Source organism: Chiloscyllium plagiosum, chromosome 13 (assembly GCF_004010195.1).
Source record: "Chiloscyllium plagiosum isolate BGI_BamShark_2017 chromosome 13, ASM401019v2, whole genome shotgun sequence".
In the NCBI taxonomy this organism is placed as follows: Eukaryota; Metazoa; Chordata; class Chondrichthyes; order Orectolobiformes; family Hemiscylliidae; genus Chiloscyllium; species Chiloscyllium plagiosum.
The window spans coordinates 56153401-56173598 of record NC_057722.1 but is presented as its reverse complement, the minus strand read 5'-3'; the positions used below and the strand labels follow the sequence as shown (position 1 = coordinate 56173598).

Below are 20198 nucleotides of genomic sequence, written 5' to 3'. Positions count from 1 at the left end.
TCCTCATTTCCCTCTTAAGTATACTCTTACTTTCTTTATATTCTTCTAAGGATTCACTCGATCTATCCTGTCTATACCTGACATATGCTTCCTTCTTTTTCTTAACCAAACCCTCAATTTCTTTAGTCATCCAGCATTTCCTATACCTACCAGCCTTCCCATTCATATTTCTTGAATCGGACAGTCAGGATACCTTAGGATCGCTGAAATTATGCTTCACTCTTGACTGTTTTCAGATGTCATCGTGTCACATATATATATGAGAACACTTATTAAAATTCACAAGCCAATTTCAGTTAAAGGATGTTCAATTTTACTGACTTTTAAGTGTTTTGAGTGATTTATCTGAGAATGTCTCTTCACTCCTTTGAAAGACGCAACAAATTTTTATTTAAGAAAGACTGTAAGGAGAAGCCTGGGAACTGTAGACCTGTGAACCTGACATCAGTAGTGGGTAACTTGTTGGAGGTGATTCTGAAAGATAGGATTTACATGTATTTGGAGAGGTAAAGATAGTCTGTGGGGTTTTGTATGAGTGAAATCGTGTCTCTCAAACTTTATTTAGAGGTGCCAGTGTTGGACGGGCGTGGACAAAGTTTAAAAAAAACACATAACACCTGGTTATAGTCCAACAGGTTTATTTGGAAGCACTGGCTTTTGAGGCATTGTCTCTTCATCAGGTGGTTGTGGAGCAGGACCAGAAGACACAGAATTTATAGCAAAAGGGTTACAGTGTCATTGTTGTAATGATATTAAACAAATATATATTAAATATATATCATTACAACTCTGTGACACTGTAACCCTTTTGCTAAAAATTCTCTCTCTTCTGGTCCTGCTCCACAACTATCTGATGAAGAGGCAGCGCCTCAAAAGTTAGTGCTTTCAAATAAATCTGTTGGACTATAACCTGGTGTTATGTGATTTTTAACTTTGTCCACCCCAGTCAACACCAGTACTTCCAAATCAAAAATAGGCTGGATAGGCTGGGACTTTTTTCACTGGAGTATAGGATACTGAGAGGTGACCTTTATTGACATTTTTAAAATTATGAGGGCCATAACTAAGGTGAGTAGCATTGATCCTTTCCCTAGGATAGAGGGTTTCAAAACAAGGGGGCAATTTTTTAAGGTGAGAGGAGAACATTTTAAAAAGAACGTTAGGAGCTTTTTTTTAAATAAACAGTGCTTTGTATGTGGAATGAATTGCCAGAGGAAGTGGAGGATGCAGGTGCAGTTACAACATTTAAAAGGCATTTGGATAAGTACGTGAATAGGAAAGGTTTGGAGGGATATGGTTCAAAAACAGGCAGATGAGGTTAGTTAGCTTGCGAACATGGTCAGCGTGGACTGGTTGGATCGAAGGGTGTGTTTCCATGCTGTATGACTCTGGTTCCGAGAACCCACCCACTTAATTTGCAAAGCCCCAACCCCCTTTCCCCAGAGATTTTGTTTTTCTGCAATCTTGAATCAAGCATGTTTAAAAGGCTCTGCAGAATACAGCATTAAGTGAAGACCCTCTGGGAACCCCCAAAATGAAATTGCTATTAAAATGCTTTGCTTGTTGTGGTTTGGGGGACTCTTCTACATTGCTGATGACTTTCAAATTGATATGTTGGAGTGTGTTGCTTTAATGTAATCATTTAAATTCAAAAGAGCATTTTTTTCTTTTCCCCTTGACCTTTTGGTTTATAAGCGAATGGTGACTAACTCCTATGCTGTTCTCAGCAGTTGAAGAACCCATTCCAACATCTCTGGGCAAAACCTGAAAGAATTAATGCTTTCTAAAAATTAAGTGGGTGAATATTATTGAGCCATTTTTTTTGCATCTTTCACTGGGGAGAAAAATGACACATTTCTTAAAGTCATCTAAAAGTTAGCAACATTTTATATGTTGGCATCTGTTCTCACATACGCAGCAGTGATATTCCAGCTGTCTAATATAGGGAAGATTTCATGTGCATTTATTTAGCAAAAACTTGTCAAATTTCCACAGGCAGCAAATTTAATGAGTAACTAGATTATCCCGTGATAGTGATAGCTGAGAGAGGAGAAATGGCCAGGTCAGCGAGTGAACATCCTGCTCTCAAATAGGGCCTTGGAACTTTTCTGTCCACTTGAAAAGATAAATGAGGCTGTGTCATCTGAAAGGCTGTGCCTCCAGAATTATGGCACCAAAATGTCAACTAAAATTATGTGCTCAAGTTCTGGAGTAATGTTGCAACCCGCAATTTTATGACTTGGAGATTGGAGTATTACTAACTTAGCCACGCTGCTATTTGTTTTGTCATCTTACCTCCTGTTACTTTGCCTTTTCACATCCAATGCATCATCCTTAAACACTTCCGCCTACTCCAACTAGACCCCACCAACAAGAACATCTTCCCCTGCCCACCTCTCTCTACCTCCCTTCAACGCTCCCCTCACCTCCATCCATGGCCTCAAACATTCCTTCAGGTGAGACAGAGGTTCACCTGCCTCTCTTCCAACCTAGTTTACTGCATCAGGTGCTCCCGATGTGTTCTTCTCTACGTTGGGGAGACCGAACGTAAACTTAGGGAATGGTTTGTCAAGCATCGCAGCTGGGCCCGCAGGGGCCAACCAGACTTCCCAGTCACTGCCCATTTTAATTCCCCTTCCCATTCCCTTTAGGACATGACCATCCTCGTCGTCCTCCATTGCCGCCACAAACAACACCACAAACTGGAGGAACAACACCTCATCTTCTGCCTATGCAGCCAACAGCCCAGAGGACTTAACATTGAATTCTCCAATTTCAAATAACCTCCTTTCCAGTTCCCTGCCTCCCTTTCCAGCCCCTCACCCTCCCTTTCACTCCTTCCTACCACCAACCAGATTAATTCTTTCCATTGACCAACCAGGTTGTACCCTCTACGTGCCTACACCTATCCCCACTTCAACACCCTGCCCCCACCATCCCCTTTATCTGCAATTCCCCCTACACCCACTCCCAGTCCTGAAGAAGGGTTATACCCGAAACATTGACTTCTCCACCTTCTGACGCTGCCTGGCTTGCTGTGTTTTTCCAGGCTCCTGGCTGTCTGTTCACATCTTTATACAGATGATTGCAGGGATGATTAGTTGCACTGTCTTTTTTGAATGAGTGGCGGCTACATGGATCGATATTAACCTTGTTTTGGATGTCAGAATGGGAAGGGTAAGAATTGGAACCTTTTGGAGGAGAATGATTCATTGCATATTCTAGTTTGAGAAAGCATGCTGTTATGTGAACTCTAACTCTCAGCAGTAAAATCATACTGTAAGGAGTGCTACAATAGCATATTTTTTCTAGACTGTTTCAGAAAATAACTATAAATTTGGGCATATTTAGATTCAAGAAACTGAATGCTACCAGGAAATTAGCCACAGCCCGTGCAATTACTTCATTATCTTCGAGTTTTGAAACAGCTCTTCACTTAATGTGTGTTTTTCAATTTAAGCAATCTGTTTATCCAATGCTCTGCTAATAGCAGAAAGATAAATGGAATGCTATCATTAGTGTCAGCAATCCTTTGACAAATGGAACTCAATAGGGTTATGGAATTAATGCAGTCTGACAAGTTTTGAAATTTATTGTTCAATATATGGTGAAATTTGCCCCAAGTGGTATGAATCATGGTATTGCAAAAACTATGCCCATCGTCTTCAGCGGACTTGTGGGTACTGTTTTGCTTCCGCAGCAGGTGGTGTATATACTAAAACATAAAAGGCAACACTGAAACTCTGATGTTCAGTAAAAGGGTGGGTTGACTGATAGTTTCTGCCTGCAAACCACTGAGCTTTCAATCTTTGCTGTATTTCTCTTGAAAATGTGAAGTCAATTTAGTACAGAATGACAGGACTGTTTACCCATTATCCACATTTATGTAACAACAGGTGATTCTGCTTGGTATGATTGAAATACTTGAGAGAGGTCGCTTTGACACATGACGCAAACTAAGTAAAGGGATGCGTTCCAATTGTACAAAAGTAAAGCTCTGCCAATGGTGGCAATCTTAAATAAATTGGAAATACTGACAATACTCAGCTAATATTTGTACTAATGTGAGATCTACATTTGGGTAAATGAGCGCCAATAGGCTTTTTGAACATAACTATTCAGAGTGAATGATAAGAGAGGGCATATTATTTAGAGCCCGGTAGACCCAGGCACCAGTTACATGTCGTCTCATGTCACTATGGTACTTATTGTGCCACATGCTCAGCAACAGTAAAAGTCTAATTTCCTTTATAATCCTCTTTACCCCTCTCACTCTCCGTAGATGCTGCCAGACTTGTTGAATATTTCTCAGTTTCTGTTTCATTGGATTTGACTGTGGGGATATGTGTTGGCTGAGGCACTGAGAACTCCCTTGTCTTTGATTAATGCTGTGAAGTTGAACAGAAAGACAGTACTTCTGACAAAGTGTGAAAGCCTGAGTCTGAACTGAAGTGGCAGATTAGATTGTATTCTCAACATTAATTGAAAAGATCACCAACTGAACCAAGCTCTTAATTGGTGAAATCATCTTTTTAAAAAGAATGACAGTATACTTTAGTACAAGTAGTTCAGTTTGCATACTACCTCCCACATAAAATTATTTATAAGCTGGGCCTTGCAGTCATAATGCTGGTGCATGTATGCTCTCTCGAATGCTTATGCCAATATATTCATAAACTGTCCTTTCAATGTTGAGCATAGTTAGGTCAAATATTCAACTTGCATAGTAACTTACAAATTATAAATATTTTCAATGTATGAATTATATTTTATATCTCAATTCTTATCAAAGGAACTGTATTTGGTGATATGCCATTGATAATGTAAATACTGAATTTGAAACACAGTTATTCTTGAAAATAATCAGTTTGTCAGCATCTGCAGGAGAGCAGACTAGCTGAACAGCTCAAAGAGCATCCACTTGAAACATCGAGTCCTCTGTTTTCTGCGCAGATGTGAACTGACCTGAATACTTCCACTATTTTCTAGTTATTTTTAATATTCGTGCAACATCCATTACTGATTTTGCCTTCATGAAATACTTTAGCCATGTTTTTTCTTCAGAGCATCAACCAGCCCACTTATGTAAAAGTGCAGCATTTGATCATCTTTACATTGTAAATGAAAGCTCCTGCCATCCAACGTAGTTGCATTTCTAACACTGAAGGTTCCCACTGAGCTCTTTATATACTTTCTAGTGAAAGAAAGTGACATGTGAATTGACCAGTAGAGTTTCAACATGTAATCACATGCAGACAAGGAGTGATGAAGGGGTTTGTAACTTTTTATGTCATTTTAAAATGAAAGGTGGTAGGAAGTTCATATGGAAGAGATACACCAGCATGAATCTGTTGGACTGAATGGCTTGTTTTCCTCCTGATAATCTGTTGTGTTGGGTTACTGTGCTTTTGGTTCCCACTGACCACCAGCATTGGTGTGATATGTTAGATTATTAAACCCATTTGTTTTGCAAAGCAAGTTTACCTCCAGAGAGTACTACCACGTTTGTAGTTTTCCATACCAAATGTACTTCTGGTCAGATTTATATTTTGTATTGGATTATGATCAATATTTTATTGTGGAACAATACTCGTGAGGGACTTCATTTGGGATCGCGTAAACTTAGTTAGGATCTGTTGTACCTCTAGTTTGATGGACTGCGGTGTCTCTTTCTGTGCTGTAAATATCTGTATTTCAATAGTTGTTAGCTAAAGGTATTAATTTATGATGAAATGCAGTTCTGTAAATGGCTGAAGCAAGTGCTTGATAGAAATTTTCATGTCTGAGTGTGGGCATTATCTGCCTGTTTGTGTAAAACATCAAAATTAGCTCAAATCCAATTTTTTGTTTGATATACTTTTGCACACTTTTCAGTAGAGCCCACCAGATAACAAACAATGTGCAGCACTCATTGACCATCTTTGGTCAAGTAGAGGTTTTCAGTCCACAGTCTGAGAGCTAATAGATTGCAATCCTGAAATTAGAAGTAGGATCTTCTGGTTTGAGTGTCCCCAATGCCATCTGAACAGTATGAGATATCATTATAACTTTGCTACTTATCTTATTTGTGACTTTAAAATATTTTAAATCTTTCATCTAAAAGCTTGACAGTTTTGTGGAAATGTACACGAGTTAGATTTTTAAGTGTTGAAATTTAAACAATAATAAAATGGTTTGCTGCACTCAACAGGAACAGTGCCTTTAACAGTGTAAAACATCTCAAAATGCTTCAATGGAGCCTCAACAAACAAAATTTGCATTGAACCATCAGCGGAGCTAATGGGTAAGACTATCAAAATATTGGTCAAAGGGATAGGTTTTAAGGAGTATGTTGGAAGCAGGAATAGATTGTGAGGAAAAAAAGTATAAAGACAAAATTTTAGGCAGCTGAAGGTTATAGTTGTGCATTAAAAATCAAAAGTGTACACAAAGCCAAAATTGGTAGAACACAGCAATCAAATGGTTCTGTAGGAGTTTGGAGATGGGAAGAGGTGCGGTTGTGGAAGGACTTGAAAACAAAAATAAGAATTTTCAAGATGTAACTTTGCATCACTTAGAACCAATGTTGGATCATGGATGGGAATTTGTGCTAGTCGGGTATGGGTCAGCAGAACTTTGAATGTGGACAGGATTACTGAGGGTTAAGAGCCCATTCGAGATAATGAGAGACTGCAGAGTTAACAAAGGCATTAAAGTTTCAGCAGCAGATAGGAGTGGAGATGAGTGATGCTACAGAGATGGAAGTAAATAGAGCTGACTTCAGTCACAAAACTATTTGAGTGGTAAAATGTGAGCTCCCTATATACAGCTTACAAATCATGAGTGCAAACTCATGCTGTCATTCTGAGTGAACTGGAGTGTCATCACGGCCAAATATTTTCCCTTGGGGAGGAACTATCAATTTGCTGTGGCATTCATATAACATCTATTGCTGGTTAAAAAGCCAGTGGCAGGGGTAGGCATTAGTAAAATGAAATGATGTAGAACTGTTTCATTGAAGGATATTGTGCTGTGATCCAATTGGAGTCAGCTGTGATTTTCTGTTTAATTGAATATTACATTACTGGATACTTTGAAGAGTTCCTCTCATTAAATGCTGGCTGTGTGCCAAACTTAAATGCACTGGAAAACAGTAAGCACCTGAGTGCAGGTGGAATGGCAGTTAAGTTTCTTATTTGTTTCCTAAATGGCTGATATCAAAATTTTACTTTTTTGGCACAGCAGCATAGACCAGGAAATAAAGAATCAATGTCATGAAATTAAGCAAATCACTTGTGTCCAAGCAGTTTTGATGTGATTGAGAACAGATTAGCATTGATCAGTCCCCAAAAAAGACAGCCAAAAGACATTGCTGTGTCAACTATAATAAAGTATGATGTCTTGACTACTAAATCACAATAACAGCTGGTACATTGGATACTGACTGCAGTAAGGTTTCATGAGGATAATCCTGACACTGCTTTCCATTACATCATAACACGATGTGATGGGAAAAGGAAAATGAAAGACAGCAAAATTCTTGTTTCCCAGCCTAGATAGAATAATATTGTTCATGCTTGAGTCCTAAATGTACTCAAATTTAGTAAATCAATAAATTTGTCTCGTGTGCTATGAACTAGCATCGAAAACTACACTTTGCTTTCTTTTGAAACTGACAAAATTGGGCATCTTTCAGAAAGGTGTACCTGCACAGATGATGCTCATTATAATCTCATTAATAGGGCAACTCTCTATTGATTACTATTGCGTGAGGCGAGACACCACAACAATAATCTGAAACTTTTAAAACATGATAATTGTATAATAGTGCAGTTATTTATGTTTGGTTGCAAGTTATAGAAGTCTCCAGAGCACATCAAAGATCATCTGGCCTTGGCTCTTGCTCTTCTGTAATAATTCTGTAATATGCATTCTAGGATTTTGGATAGACCTAAGTGGGCGGCACGGTGGCACAGTGGTTAGCACTGCTAACTCACAGTGCCAGAGACCCGGGTTCAATTCCCGCCTCAGGCGACTGACTCTGTGGAGTTTGCACATTCTCCCCGTGTCTGCGTGGGTTTCTTCCGGGTGCTCCGGTTTCCTCCCACAGTCCAAAAAAGTGCAGGTCAGGTGAATTGGCCATGCTAAATTGCCCGTAGTGTTAGGTGCAGGGGTAAATGTAGGGGAATGGGTCTGGGTGGGCTGCGCTTTGGCCGGTCGGTGTGCACTTGTTGGGCCGAAGGGCCTGTTTCCACACTGTAAGTAATCTAATCTAAGTAATCTAATCTAAAGAAAAATGGAAATTGCTGAGGATAGGAATGACAGCTGAGTAGTATGGGATATCAGGTTGGTCTTATGTGTAATGAGCAATGCAGAATATTGTCATTGAAACTAGAAGTAGCTTATATATTTGAAAGTTAGAGGTAGTGAAGAATGAATTGAAGCAAGTATTGCTATGGAGTCATAAAAAGCCAGTGTGACCCTACTACTTCTGAAGTCGTTGTTAGAATGGAATGTTTAGTTGGCTATGTAGTGAAAGACCTCTATTGATGCTGAGAAGTAAGATGCCTTCAATAACGGGTCTTAGTCGACAGGTTGATGTGAATTCAGTTTCCACTTGTGGTGCAATAACTGTATTGTCTATGTTGTATGCAGTTTTGACCTCAGATTACAACAGGATCTTGATCAGATGGGCCAATGAGCTGAGCTGTGGCAGGTGGAGTTTAATTCAGATAAATGCGAGGTGCTGCATTTTGGGAAAGCAAATCTTAGCAGGACTTAGACACTTAATAGTAAGGTCCTAGGGAGTGTTGCTGAACAAAGAGACCTTGGAGTGCAGGTTCATAGCTCCTTGAAAGTAGATTCAGAGGTAGATAGGATAGTGAAGAAGGCGTTTGGTATGCTTTCCTTTATTGGTCAGAGTGTTGAGTACAGGAGTTGGGAGGTCATGTTGCGGCTGTACAGGATATTGGTTGGCCACTGTTGGAATATTGCGTGCAATTCTGGTCTCTTTCCTGTCGGAAAGATGTTGTGAAACTTGAAAGGGTTCAGAAAAGATTTACAAGGATGTGGCCAGGGCTGAAGGATTTGAGCTATAGGAAGAGGCTGAACATGCCGGGGCTGTTTTCCCTGGAGTGTTGGAGGCGTTTACAAAATTGAGGGGCATGGATAGGATAAATAGACAAAGTGTTTTCCCTGGGGTCAGGGAGTCCAGAACTAGAGGCATAGGTTTAGGATGAGAGGGGAAAGATATAAAAGAGACCTAAGGGGCAACGTTTTAACGCAGAATGTGGTACATGTATGGAATGAGCTGCCAGAGGAAGTGGTGGAGGCTGGTACATTTGCAACATTTAAGAGTCATTTGGATAGGTATATGAATAGGAAGGGTTTGGAGGGATATGGGCAGGGTGCTGGCAGATGGGATTGGGTTGGGATATCTGTCGGCATGGACCGAGTGGTCTGTTTCCGTGCTGTACATTTCTATGACTCTCTGAGCACTGTCCCACCCTCTTCAAGGGAAGTTGAAGCCAGGCACCTCTGCTTTTGGGTCAGTGAGATGTTGATTCTTTGTATGAAAAATTCCATCTGTCTGCATTTTGAATTGGTGCTAGCTATGTCAATATCAACTGCTGTTCCCCATAATTACCTGTGTGATTTTAAGTGCTTTAATGGTGAATGTTCCAAATCTTTGTGAATGGGATAATCAGTGCTGCTCACTGAACAGAGACATTGAGGTGAACTACAGGTGAGGCACTAAAGGACAGATTATTATTGTGTAGTCTGCTGTGATGTACCAGTGAAATTCCAGTAGCAAGTTTGAAATTAAACTCCAGGATTAAACAATTCAACGTGCACAATTTCATTTATAATGAGCAAATAGTTAGGATAATTGAATTGGTGGCTACAGTATTTTATGATCTTGTCAGATTTAATTAAATCAATCATTTCATACGTGACTTAAGGTTGCACATCAAAGCAGTGGGTTTGGACTTGGTGGCTAGCATCGTACATACGAGAAATGAACTCAAACTTGGGGTTTAGCATCACCTGAGACAGCATGTCAATACATATTTTTTAAAAGAAAAGGAACCGATCAATGAAAGATGAAGCCAATGGGAGATAATCTTGCAGATACTACAAGACAAAACATTGTAAGATCAGGTACTCATTTTCCAATATACAGAAACCTTTCAGCTTCACTGAAACTAGCAAACTATCCTGGTGGAGAGAGTAAACTGGGGTCAGACTCCCCTTGTTCTTTCCCTTGTGTGTTAACTACCTTCCTCCATGCTTGCCAACCCTCCAGAATTGACCCTGAGTTTCCACCAAATGAAGAATAATCTCCACACTGCTATGGAGATTAGTCATTGGGGAAGTATAAATAAAGTTTTAGTTTTCATTTACTTTGGACACTTTTAATTCCTGCTACAACAGGTATTGGAGAAGATGGAAGCAGTGTGCTATTTGACAAGTCAAAATTGTTCATTTTGGCCTTGAGTCTGTTCATTTGCTAATTGAGGATGTGTTGGATGACCAAAAATAGAAGTGTGGGTACAGGGGTGGTGGTGTGAAACAGTTTGAAACCATCCAACTGACTCGTCCCCCTACCCCTTCAAGCACCTAGTGTTCAGATACAAAATGAAACAATAAATCCATCTCCTTTAACTAATTAATTAAGATCTTAAAGGGAGAGCAAAATAAGTCATACATATGGACTTTTAAAAAGGAAGACGACAAGTCGAACTACTGATGCAGGATTTGTTGCTGTTCCTTTTCAGACTTGGTCTTTCCAAAAGCAGATGTAATGGTTTGAATTATTAAAATTATTGTATTGGTGACTGTACATTTTGCAACCATTTAATTGCCACACAACGTGATTATGCAGTTTTCTTGTAAGAATTGAAATTAAGTAGTCTGTCTATATTTATGGTCAATTTTACATTTAGTGTCAGTACGGGGCTGTAGGAAATGTACAGCAATGCTTTTTAAATATTTTTCAAGTTGCAAAATGCTGACTGATAGCTCTGTATGAAATTTATTTCTTGTAATGAAGTTGCCGGATTTCTCGTGTTATTAGTTCGATAATCTCTCTGAACACAGTCTCAATATATTTCAGTTTTCTGTTATTTTCATTCACAGAGAGAACCCTGAGACTAATGTAAAACTAATACAAATAAATATATTATGAAAGGGATAATCTGATTGTCTTGATTCAAGGACTCTTGTTTATCATTTTTATTTCAGAAGTCATTCACCTTTGTCACTTAATTGTAAAGATGCTAAACGTGACAACTATGAAAGGATCATATAGAAGCTGAATATCACTTTCATACCATTAAGCTCTTTACTCTAAATATCAGATTACTAGGAAATAAACTGAGCTCATGTTATATGGATTGCTTTTTGAGTCTCGTGTTCTCCCACAGCAGCACATCTGCTTCCGCTTTCACATTGCTGTTATCACTCTCAAAACACTGGAAAATTCTGTACGCTGCTGGCAGAGTCTGGGCCACCGCTTTAGCTGTTTATTTTTTCCTCCTCCTGGCTGCTACTGCTTTGAATATTGCATTAGAGTGTGGCTTCTGTAGCCTCTGATTACATCTATGTAGCAAGCAAAATGAGCTTTGGCAGCTCCATGGCGATTAGTGAGGATTGCTGTCAGTTTCTATTCATCGCTCAATTGCGGTTCCCAGCTGACTGTCCATTATTTGCATTGGCTGATGTAGCTCGCAATGTCTGTGTTAGAGCTTCGATCTGTGCATACTGCAGCATTTTAACAAAAACCTATCATTACTTTAGTGTGACTTCTCCATTATTAACTGTATCTAACTCAGTGTAGATAAGACAAACAAGATGAAGGTTCCTTGCTTTTTGGTATTTGGAATTTTACTACTGCTGAATGAAGAGAATTTTAATTTTCTTTTTAGATTATTGATTCAATTGAGCATTAACTATGGAAGTACAGCTGAAAAAGACTAGCCTATTTCGATACTCTTATTGCTATCCGTTTGGGCAATGACTGTGATATAAAATTGGACAATTAATATTTCCCAAGGCATCTTTGGGAATGTGTTGAATGTAGTTTGAGAATTTTAATGTTTAAATGGATGTAAAGTACAATGTCAGGTTTAAAAAAAACGTCCAATTCATTAGTTGTAGCACAATTTGTAATAGGGTTTTTGTTTTGGGAGGAAGAGGTAGTCTATGATGAGCATGAGTTTCTGGTAGGATGGATTTACATTAAAATGTGTTGAGAATATGTATGTAAGGTGACCTTTGCCACCCACATAGCAAATCTGAGCAGTGCATTGATTATTCATGCCTGAAAAAAAGAGGGCCGTGATATGCAGTGCCCATTGGTGCTCATTAATTGGAGAAAGCTACTGGCGAGAATCAGATTCTGCTTCTCTGCTTTTCATAGCAGTGCCATCTTCTGATAAATGCCCCACTGTTGGAATATGTTTATTTAATTTCAGCCTGACCTGGCAAAACGTGAAGTCGATTTTTTCCCTTTCCACACAACAGTTTATTTTCCTCCCCTCTAGTTGCAAAATGACGACTTACTGCTACAAGCACGAATATTCTTGTATGCCAGAAGGTTGCGAACTGGGGAGATTAGTTAATTTTTCAAATAATCCTAGATTGCAAGTTCATCAGAGGCAGCAATGTCTGGAGCCTCAGCAGCAGCATTTGACTGCACCCAAGTACTACACCTCTGCAACTCTGCCCGTGCCCTCGACTAAACATAGAGGCAAGTTTACAAACCTGCGTGACAGTGTTAAGAAAAGTCCTACTAAAAGTACTGCCAAAGTGAAAGCGACTAGTGGCTGGTGGTCAGACAGTACTTGGTCAACACGCTCTTTCGATAAGGTCAGTACTTTTAGAGTTGTTTGCTGTACTTTTAGTGGTTATATCAGTATAAGATTTACATGTAATCTAGAGTGGGAGCAATGTAATTACACGGCCAAACTCCCTGATCAGTGGAATTAATCAAATCTAACCTGGAAGAGATGTTCAAATCTTGGCTTATCACTTTGCAGTAAATCCTTTCATTGTGCAATTTTCATTGAAGCTAGTACTTTAACACTTCTTTATTTAGATTTTTTTTGGAATTTTGCTGTTAATTTTGTCTGACTGGCATTTTGCCTGCAACTGAGAGAGCAGGTGCATCTCTCTCTCTCTCTTTCTCTCTTTCCCCCCCCCCCCCCTCCCCCACACATCAGTGTCTTTCCTCCAGCTGTCAGGAAGTACCAAAAACTGACTATACTTGAGTCTGCCGACACATGCTTCTATTTCTTTTCCCTTCCACAAACCAGCCCTTGGCCCCAACTACGAATATGACCTCTTTATTGCCACAAATTGTGAATTCAGTAAAGAAGGAATCCGTTCATAAATGTAACATTTTGAAGTAGTTGTGCTGGTACTAGTGACTGACATTGAAGAGATACATTAACAAAAATAGATTGGATAGAAATTTTATGACTTTGGATCTGCTGGGAATCTGTTGTTGATTTTCCCCAGTGTTCAGCAGTCTAGTTTCTAAAATCTACATGAGCAGTCACTCATGAATTGAACTTTCAATGGCTTAACAATCGCAACACTTTATTTTGCAAATACAGACAGTGCTGGGACGCTCTTTGCAATGGACTTTTGTTACCTAAAACTCTGGTTGGTTGGGTGGGTGGGGGTGGAGAATAGCAGCATTTTGCTCCAGTGAAATGATTTTCATGTCAAGAGTCTAAATATTGGAATGGTTTTAGTGGAATAAATACTCTTTTTCAAAATTTAGCCAGTACTCTGATTATTTTTTTCTGATTATTAAACACAGCTGCAATGTCCTAAGGAAGGATTACAATTCTTTACACCCTACCCCAACCCCCAAAAATAAAAGATTCTATCCAGTCTGTTGTGGAGGAAGCTGGGTATACATAATGTGATAGGAGCTTTGGAATAGGATATTGCTTTTTAGTCAGTGAAGTTGATTTTTAAGAGATGTCATTTGGAGCAGAAAATGTAATGAACCTGTGTACTTTGCAGTGCTGAGGTCATTTTGCCAACACTGTGGCCAGTTGTAATGAGAGTTGAACATTGAATAGAAGGCTTTGCAGATGGTTTATGTAGCTGGCTTGTTATTTGTATTAACATCAGAAGTTTAGATAGTAGATTTCTATGATTAAACTATGATGGCATGTTTTAGGATTACCAAGCTCAGCAGAGGCACTCTATTGTAGGATCCTGGAGTTTCAATTGGCCATCTGCTGACATAATTTCAGTTCATTGTTTTGAGTATGTACGATGGTGGAATCAAGAGTACAAAAATCTTGAAGCTTAATTTTATTCATTTCATCTTCACTGATTTATTTCTTATAAGTCTGAGACTGACCTGTCTAATGTTGATCCTTGATTGACTTCTCTCAAAGGAAGGGTTAATTCTCTTGCCCACATGAATGCAATGTACATATTTTCTGACTGTATTTTGGATGGTGTGAGGTAAAAGAGAGGTTGTTTAGTGAAGTGTTGTCTAAACAATATTGTACTGCTTGAATATATCTGAAAATGTGTTGCTGGACAAGTGTAGCAGGTCAGGCAGCATCCAAGGAGCAGGAGAATCGACGTTTCGGGCATGAGCCCTTCTTCAGGAAGGAGGAAAGTATGTCCAGCAGGCTAAGATAAAAGGTAGGGAGGAGGGACTTGGGGGAGGGGCGTTGAAATGTGATAGGAGGAAGGAGGTCAAGGTGAGGGTGATAGGACGGAGTGGGGGTGGGGGCGGAGTGGTCAGGAAGAAGATTGCAGGTTAGGAAGACGGTTCTGAGTTCGAGAGATTTTTCCCCTCCCCCACCTTGTCTCAGTCAAATCCCTCAAACTCAGCACTGCCTTCCTAACCTGCAATCTTCTTCCTGACCTCTTCGCCCCCATCCCCTCTCCGTCCTATCACCCTCACCTTGACCTCCTTCCACCGATCACATTTCCAATGACCCTCCCCCAAGTCCCTCCTCCCTACCTTTTATCTTAGCCTGCTGGACATACTTTCCTCATTCCTGAAGAAGGGCTCATGCCCGAAACGTCGATTCTCCTGCTCCTTGGATGCTGCCTGACCTGCGCTTGTCCAGCAACACATTTTCAGTTCTGATCTCCAGCATATGCAGTCCTCACTTTCCCCTGCTTTAATATATGTCTCAACTACAGGAACTCCAAATATTTGGTTTCACCTTCCTTGCTAGAGACCAAATAGGGGCTATGCTGAGCTGCAGTAACATTTTCATTTCTTTTTATTTGCCTGACGAAGCTGTTGCTTTCATATGTTGGATTTTATGATGTAGGAGAACTACACTAATGGATTGCTTTACAATTTCAAAAAATCCTATATTGCTGTTGACTTTCAATTATTTAGGTCTGTAAAACCAGACTTGCCCTTTCAGCGGCTCAGTGACCAAACAGTGTTACCACCTGGGAGAAACGGACAGGGTTGTGTTCTCTAATGCCCTCTACCCACAGCTCCCTAGAAAATGCACACATCACATTTTCAAAAATAAACAAAAGCTCTAAATAAGGCACTTGAGTTATCTCGGTCTTTAGAAAGATTAATAGCTCGTGTTCTTCTGGATCTTGTAATACAATGAGTAATTAAATATGTTTGTGTTGTTATCCTAGAAAGCTTACATTTTGTATATGTTAACTGTATGTCACGATTTCTAGAATAAAATGGCCTCTGCAACGTTCTAAGAATTAATTTGCTGAAAACCTCTTCATGAAATACAGAAGTTATTTCTGTTGTTAGGAAACTTGACTCTCTGAAACCATTCATACTCTAATTGCTTCCAATTAAATTGATTGTGGCTGTTGTTAGTTTGTTTGATGAGACCATTCCAACCTTATAAATGCCTGTACAGCAATGTTATCATAACTTCTTTTCCATATAGAAGTAGAGTACCTCAAATATGCTACCTGAAAACCGATATCATCTGAAACAGGGCATTTTTTATAGTTTACTGTGAATCGATTTCAATTAAGTAATTTAAAACAAAAAACATTAGCTGCACAATTCAGTTAGTGCTGCATTGGCACGGTGTTGCTCTAACCTAGTTATTAGTTGGTTTGCTTGCCGTCTGCTGCACATGCTTATTGATCCTTGGCCCCAGCTGACCTGGCTTAGCATGAACAGACCAGCTTAGAAATCAGGAAGTATCTGAAATCTGACGTGTCATCAGGCCAAGCATGCCAGATTTGAGGACTGGACTTGTATTTATTTTGTTTAGAGGGCATTATGTAAAACATGCTGAGAGGAGATTTTGATTGCTGCTTTTATCCAAGACACCCTCCAGGTGTATTGGCCATCTGCTCATTTACACTTTGTGGTGTCCTTTGACTGCCTTTTTGATTGATTCCTGTAAAATAACCCTTTTTTTGATGAACCAAATCAAATCACATTATAGTGGAGCTTGAACTTGGACTTGAGCTTCCGTTTTATCAAATCTAAGGCAGTTACTTTCAGGTGAGGGAGCAGCATATTGTTTGGACCTGAAAAACAATATAAATGTAATGAAGTATTCTGTCCTATAAGGCCAATATGATAACCTGATATCTATGGAAAACCTCTCAAAATATTTTAGATTGCCTCAATTAGTGGGCTCATCTTTGCGAAGTTGTAGGTTTAAGTATGCAATGTTTTCTTGCTTTATTTGAGTGAATACCACTGCACTATTCAGAGGAACAAAGCATTCTCTTGGTATCATGGCTAACGTTCTTGTCTCAAATGATAGTCATTAATCTGATCTGTTATATTTACTGAGTACAAAATGGCTGCCACATTTGCTTGTATATTGGTTGTTGCACTTTGCAGTGATTCAATGTATGTAGCTAGTGTTTTGGAATGCTCCTCAAGGACACTATGCAAGTACATCCATGCTTTTTTGCTTGAAGGCGTATAACCACTCTTTGCAGACAAAAAAAAAATCAGAGGTTAGTTGCATTTGATATTTCGTGTGGGGGTAAATATTTTTAAATTATTCTGCTATATTCGTGGAATTGAATGGCAATTTCTACACTGTGATCATTACAGTCTATATATTCAAACTCTTCTTTTGAATGCTGTTATTTCTGGAAGTGTTTTGAGGGTACCAGTTATTGAAACCACTGTGCAACAAACTAAATTAATGATTGAAATAAAGTGGCCATAGTGATGTATGCTGGACATAAAACTCCTATTTGCTAGCATATCTGACTTTAAGCATCAAGTTGATGCATTTTAAAATCAAATGCCTGATTGATTTTGAGGTCTAATTTTGAGGTCCACCTTCTGTTGCCCATTCCTAACTTTTCCTGCACACCTTGCATTCTCTTCTCAACTTCACAGTACTTGCATTAAATATTAAAGTGTTAAGCTTGAAGACTATAGCGAGATAATATGAAACACCATAAGGTGGATTCACAAGTGGGGCATATTTCCTGGAATCTACAGTTAATTGAAAAATTACCACCGAGTAAACAGTAGGACCAGATGGGAGAATTTCTGTTACATTGCTGTTGAAGTCATGCTTAATTATTAAAGACTAAAAGAACTGTGGATGCTTGAAATCAGGGGAAAAAAAAACAAATTACTAGAAAAACTCAACAGGTCTGGTATCATCAGTGGAGAGAAATACAAGTTCAGGTTTGGGTCCTGAGGAATCCAAGTTCAGTGTTTTCTGAAGAAGGGTGATTGGAGCCAACATGTTAGCTCTGATTTGACTCCACAGATGCTGCCAGACCTGCTGAGTTTTTCCTGCAGTTTCTGTTTCTGCTTTGGGTTCTTAATTAAAGAAGCACTGCTGACGTCCGATGTACTGCAGGAATAATGTGTGTTTATGGGCTCGAATGCTGCAATTAAGGATTTTGTCAGAATTTACATGCTTTCCATGCCCAATATGAAGTTTAGATTGATGGCCTGCTCAACTACTTTTGTACCATCCAGAGAGCATAGGTATTTATAAGGAATATAAAATTTTGTAAGAATACTGTTCTATTGACACTGTGTTTAAAACGTAATCTTAATTACTAACCTATTTAAACGAATTAATCTTTGTAATCGAAGATGTAGAATCACAGAAGAACTGTTTTGTGCTGTCCATTAACTTTAAATTGGTTTGATACTAATTATATTTGAAATCTGTTTAGATTAAGTTGGTTATTACGTCAAGTACAAAAAATGTTTTGTACTTTTTTTTTCCAAGAATGCAGTGACTGAGTAAGACTCTTAAAATATAATTTATTTCGATCATAACTTCACTTTGGGTCTTGATTATATGCTTAACTTTGCGTTTCAGAAACGTGACAGCATTTGTGTGAAATCTAACATATGCATTGCCAGAAAAATAATAAGCTCGGTTGGGAGAAATTCCAATTTTCAAATGGGTGGGTGGAGTAGGCATTTGACGTGTAATGGACAGCATGAACATTTTAACTTTGTTACACAATTTGATTTTGGCTGGCATTTCATTATTCTCTTCCACACCTCAGACCCCCACCCATCCACCATCCACTACAATCCCAAAAAAAACAAGATCTTGCCGGGTGTTCTCGCTTTATTGAGTTTTGCTACTAAGCAGTAAGACTTTAGTATATATGCTTATTGTTTCTGTTAGATTTGCTCAATTGTTTTTTTATGCAGTTGTCTCGAAATTTGATCCCTTGCTATTGTTTAGCAGATAGAGGCTACTCCTCCCACTACTCCTGTAATCCCTGTGATCCCTGTTATGCCAGTCCCTGCTGATGCCAGTGTCTTCTCGTCTGACAGTCAACAGGTTTTGTTCTATCTTTTTCTTTTGAATGTTTTGATTTTGTTGCTGTATAATCAAAATTTATTTTGTGAATTGTAATCTTGTATAATATTATTTGGTAGATTTACTGGGGCACTTGTGATGAGCAAATAGAATTAAGGAGATGGGGTAAACAGTGTTTTCATTAATCTGTATAACATGTGAATATCGAATCAGGAACAGGAGTAGGTAATTCAGCCCTTCGAGCCTATTTCACCATTGAATAAAATCTTGGCTGATCTGATTTTAATCCCTTGGTATTCCCACCTGTCCTTGATGACTTGAAGCTCTGGAGTGGTTAACCTGCTGGTTGTTTGAACTCTTTGTTCCAATGCCTAAATTTAAAATATTTGTGACATCTCAAATTGTGCTTATTGCCTTGAATTGAGGAAAATCTTGGTAGAAAACCCACTTTAAAAATGAGAGTCTAAGATTGTCGAGAAAAACTAGGTTGGTCACAAACCAAATCTAGAACTGTGAAGTTGTATTTATGTCAGTTGAATTCATTATTTATGTCTTTGGAAAGCACAGATGAAAACACAAATCAAACTAATATCATACAATATGGAGAAAATAAATATATGAACAAACATATTGAACAAAATGTTTGGAAAGTTTGAGCAAACAAGTCTTATGTCTGACTTGCTGGAGTAGAATTTTAGAAAGTGAATCATGTGATATATATCTTAGTTTTTGCATGGTCTGCCCACCCCTTCTCAGGGTGGCTTTAATATAGATGTTTTAAGTTCAGGGAGATTAAACTCTGCAGCCCCAGAATGAGAAGCAGCTCCCATACTCCAGTAATCTGTCCTTATGTAAAGTTCAGGTAGGAGGTATGATTGCATTGAAGAAAATGGAGAGGAGATTTACCAGGATGTTGCCTGGGCTGGAGAGCTTTAGTTACGAAGAGAGATTAGGTAGATTGGAATTGATTTCATTGGAGCAGAGGAGACTGAGGGGGGCCATAATTGAGATGTATAACATTGAGGGGCATAGTCAGGAAGGAATCTTTCCCCTTGGTGGAGGAATCAATTACCAGATGATATAGATTTAAGGTAAGGGCAGGAGCTTTAGAGGTGATATAAGGAAAATGACTTTCACCCAGAGGGTGGTAGGAATCTAGAACTCTGCTTGTAAGGGTAGTAGAGACAGAAACCCTCAATATTTAAAGCGTATTTATTTAGATGTGCACTTGTGTTGACAAGGCATACATGGCTAGGGGGCCAAGGACTGAAAAACATGATGGGCCTCAGAGTTTTTTCTGTGTTGTATATCTTGGTGACTCCATGATTAGTTCAGTCTATTTGGACTTATGTTTTGAATTTGCTCGTTGCTTTGTTTGAATTTAATGAGCCTGCAGGTTTCTTTGTCCTGTTACTTTATTAGTGGATAGAATCTACATCCAGACATATAGATTTATTAGGT

The 20198-nt window shown here is 38.9% G+C and overlaps 1 protein-coding gene across 29 annotated transcripts in view; it reads left to right on the top strand.

Moving 5' to 3' along the window:
- dlg1b (discs large MAGUK scaffold protein 1b) overlaps positions 1-20198 on the top strand; it is a 471082-nt gene that overhangs the window by 285230 nt on the left and 165654 nt on the right. For 9 of the 29 annotated variants that reach the window (XM_043702488.1, XM_043702484.1, XM_043702483.1 and 6 more), the window contains one exon: positions 18660-18758. The exons of 8 other annotated variants lie outside the window; for them this stretch is intronic. In XM_043702488.1, the coding sequence (XP_043558423.1) occupies positions 18660-18758 (99 nt within the window). Of the gene's footprint in view, positions 1-11774; positions 12850-18659; positions 18759-20198 lie in introns of those variants that run through there. 12 more of the 29 variants (XM_043702478.1, XM_043702501.1, XM_043702493.1 and 9 more) reach the window with 7 other exon arrangements.